The sequence below is a fragment of the Prionailurus viverrinus genome, unplaced genomic scaffold (genome assembly GCF_022837055.1).
Source record: "Prionailurus viverrinus isolate Anna unplaced genomic scaffold, UM_Priviv_1.0 scaffold_50, whole genome shotgun sequence".
In the NCBI taxonomy this organism is placed as follows: Eukaryota; Metazoa; Chordata; class Mammalia; order Carnivora; family Felidae; genus Prionailurus; species Prionailurus viverrinus.
In genome coordinates, this window is record NW_025927613.1 from 309041 (window position 1) to 311668 (window position 2628).

Sequence of the window (2628 nt, forward strand, 5' to 3'; positions counted from 1 at the left end):
CCTATAGGGGAAGATCCAGATGTGAGGCTGGAAAGGTGCCTGGCACCCAGGTGTGGATCCTGAGATGGCAGGCAGTGGAGTTCCAACATCACCTCTGCAGCAGGGAGCCTCCAACTGCCTTTGGACAGAGGCACATAGGGACATGTTGGAAATCGAGGTCTGACATTTTCAGGGCAGAAAGCAGGGATGTCTCAGCCATGCTTCTTTAAAAATAAGCACCCTTTGTTCCAGCAGAAGGACCTCCTTTTACTCCAACATAGGAGCCTCCTTGGTCTCCACAATCACTGACACCCTGTGGCTCTGGAATCGTATCACAGGGTCCACAGCTGTCACCACTTCCTTGCCACTGGTTATAAGCAGCTGGGTCGCAGCTTGGAGCCTCGGTGTCCAGGCGGCATGGGCTGGACTCATGACAGCCCAGGTCCCCCGGACATGGGATTGGATTGGGGCCTGAGCACGGGCTGGGATCGCACGGGGGCTCCACACAGGGCTCTGGGCTCGGGCACGGCGCTGGAAGGGGAATTGGCTCCGGGAGTGAATGAGGTTCTGGATGCTCATAGGGCTGTAGACACGGACGCCTTTCGGGAAATTCACGCTGCGCTGGGAAACGACGTGGGGCTGGACGTGGCTCTGGACACAGACAGGGTTCAGAGAGTCGCCGCGGTGGAGGACACGGACGAGGCCCTGACCTCGAGCTTGGCTCTGGGCGAGGATACAGCCGCGGAGCAGGACGTGGGCATGGACAGGGGGCAGGGGGTGGGCATCGATGCAGCGGCGGCTCTGGACTTTGGTCCCGACGCCGCGGTGGACAGAAGCTTGGGAGTGGACGTGACTCTGCACGTGGCTTCAGCTCCGGGCAGAAGGCACCCCAGGAGGGTCGTGGGGCACAACTCTCAGAGCAGCGTCTGATGGGAGGAATCTGAACAGGACACTTTTGCGGGGGGACCTGCTTGGGGCAGCAGGGGGAAGAAATCTCTATCCGGCATTTGGGACCACATCTCTGAGAGCAGCCTGAAGTGCGAGCCCGAGGACAGCCACTGCTATAGATGGGCTCCGAGCGGCGCGGAGGGGTGCAGTAGTTATAGGAGCCCGAAGAGCACGCTGATGACAGGCAGCCGCTGTAGTAGGGCTCAGACCGTCGTGGTGGGGAGCAGCTGCGGTAGGAAGGCTGCAGCTGGCGAGCAGGGAGGCATCTGGTGGAGCTCCGCGAGCGACGCTGTGCGGTGAAGCTCCGGTAAGAGCCAGTGGCCTGGCACTGGGGTGTGCAAGTGCTAAACGCAGCCCGGGACTGGCGCTGGGGGGCGCAGTCTCCGTAGTAAGCCCCAGATCGGAACTGCGGGGCACAGGTGCTGTAGGAAGCCTGGGACTGACGCTGCGGGGAGCATCTGTTGGAGGAGCCCTGATACTGGCACTGAGTGGAGAATCTTCCCTGAGTCTGGGAAACTGGGGGAGAAGCCACGTAAGTCTGGACAGGCTGAGGAGCTGGACAGGGTATGTAGGTCTGGACTGGGCATTCCACATAACAAGTTTCTGTATAATAAACTGGAGCACATTCCATATAGCAGGTCTGAAAAGGGCATGGGGCTTCACAATGCACATAGGAAACCTGAGGCTGGCATGGAGCCTGGCATTGAACACAGGAAATTTGAGACTGGCTTGAAGCCTGGCTCTTCACTTGGGTGGTCTGGGACTGGCTTGAAGCCTGGCCCTTCACTTGGGTGGTCTTAGACTGGCATGGAGCCTGACACTTCACCTGTGTGGTCTTGGACTGGCATGGAGCCTGGCATTTTACCTGGGAAACTTGAACTGGGCATGGTGCGGGGCACTCCACAATTTGCATCTCACAAGGTGCTTGGACCACAACCTGGCTCCTGGCACTGGGATTCTGGGAGGGATAGAAGGAGGAGCCCTTCACACAGCACTGGGGGAGTGACATGCAACACTGAATCTGCTGCTGGTCACACATGGTTCTGATGCAAGCAGGTGATGGGACCTGAGGGTAGAAAGACCAGTGTTAGGAGCATGAGCTGTTGAGAAAAAGGAGACAAAACCAAGGGGAAGACACCCTGCTTCTTCCCTGTCCTTTCCTCTCCAACTCTCAACCTTTACCCAAGAACACTTCTGAGTTAGATGGACTCAATATTAGTTACCGCTGCCCATGAGACCTGCCTGGGATCTACCAAAGGACCTGAGGTCCTGATCTGAAGGAGCTTCAAAGGCACATCCGGGGTTGCAGATGTCCAGGGTCTCCCCTGGAGGATGGATATACCAGTGTTCAACACAAGAGGGCGTTGAAGACAGCATGATTCCTTGGCCTAAGTGGCAGGAGAGCCACTTATAGGAGGTAGAAGTAACACTGCTTCCAAAGTAGAGGCCGTGCACCCACAGAAGCTTGACTATCCTCACATACATGCACTGGGAACACATACATGTGAAAACATGTAAAAATGAGTGTTTTGGAGCAAGCACTCAGGTACCATCTGCACTCAAAGCATCCACTAGAAAGTCAAGGATCCAGCTCAAACCCAACATAAAATGCTTGTTTCTCTACACTCAATCTTTTTAGGTGAATGTATTTAAATGACCCTCATGGACATGCACACACACACACACACACACACACACACA

General features: G+C 56.2%; 1 protein-coding gene across 1 annotated transcript; it reads right to left on the reverse strand.

The window, feature by feature from the left end:
* Positions 1-205: 205 nt before the first annotated feature.
* KPRP (keratinocyte proline rich protein) lies at positions 206-1987 on the reverse strand. The gene has a single exon (XM_047847796.1). The coding sequence runs from the start codon at positions 1964-1966 to the stop codon at positions 206-208; it is 1761 nt and encodes a 586-aa protein (XP_047703752.1). The 5' UTR covers positions 1967-1987.
* Positions 1988-2628: the final 641 nt, after the last annotated feature.

Excerpts from the sequence above, each read along its gene's own strand:
- KPRP (XM_047847796.1), bottom strand. The coding sequence starts at position 1,966 with ATGTGTGACCAGCAGCAGATTCAGTGTTGCATGTCACTCCCCCAGTGC.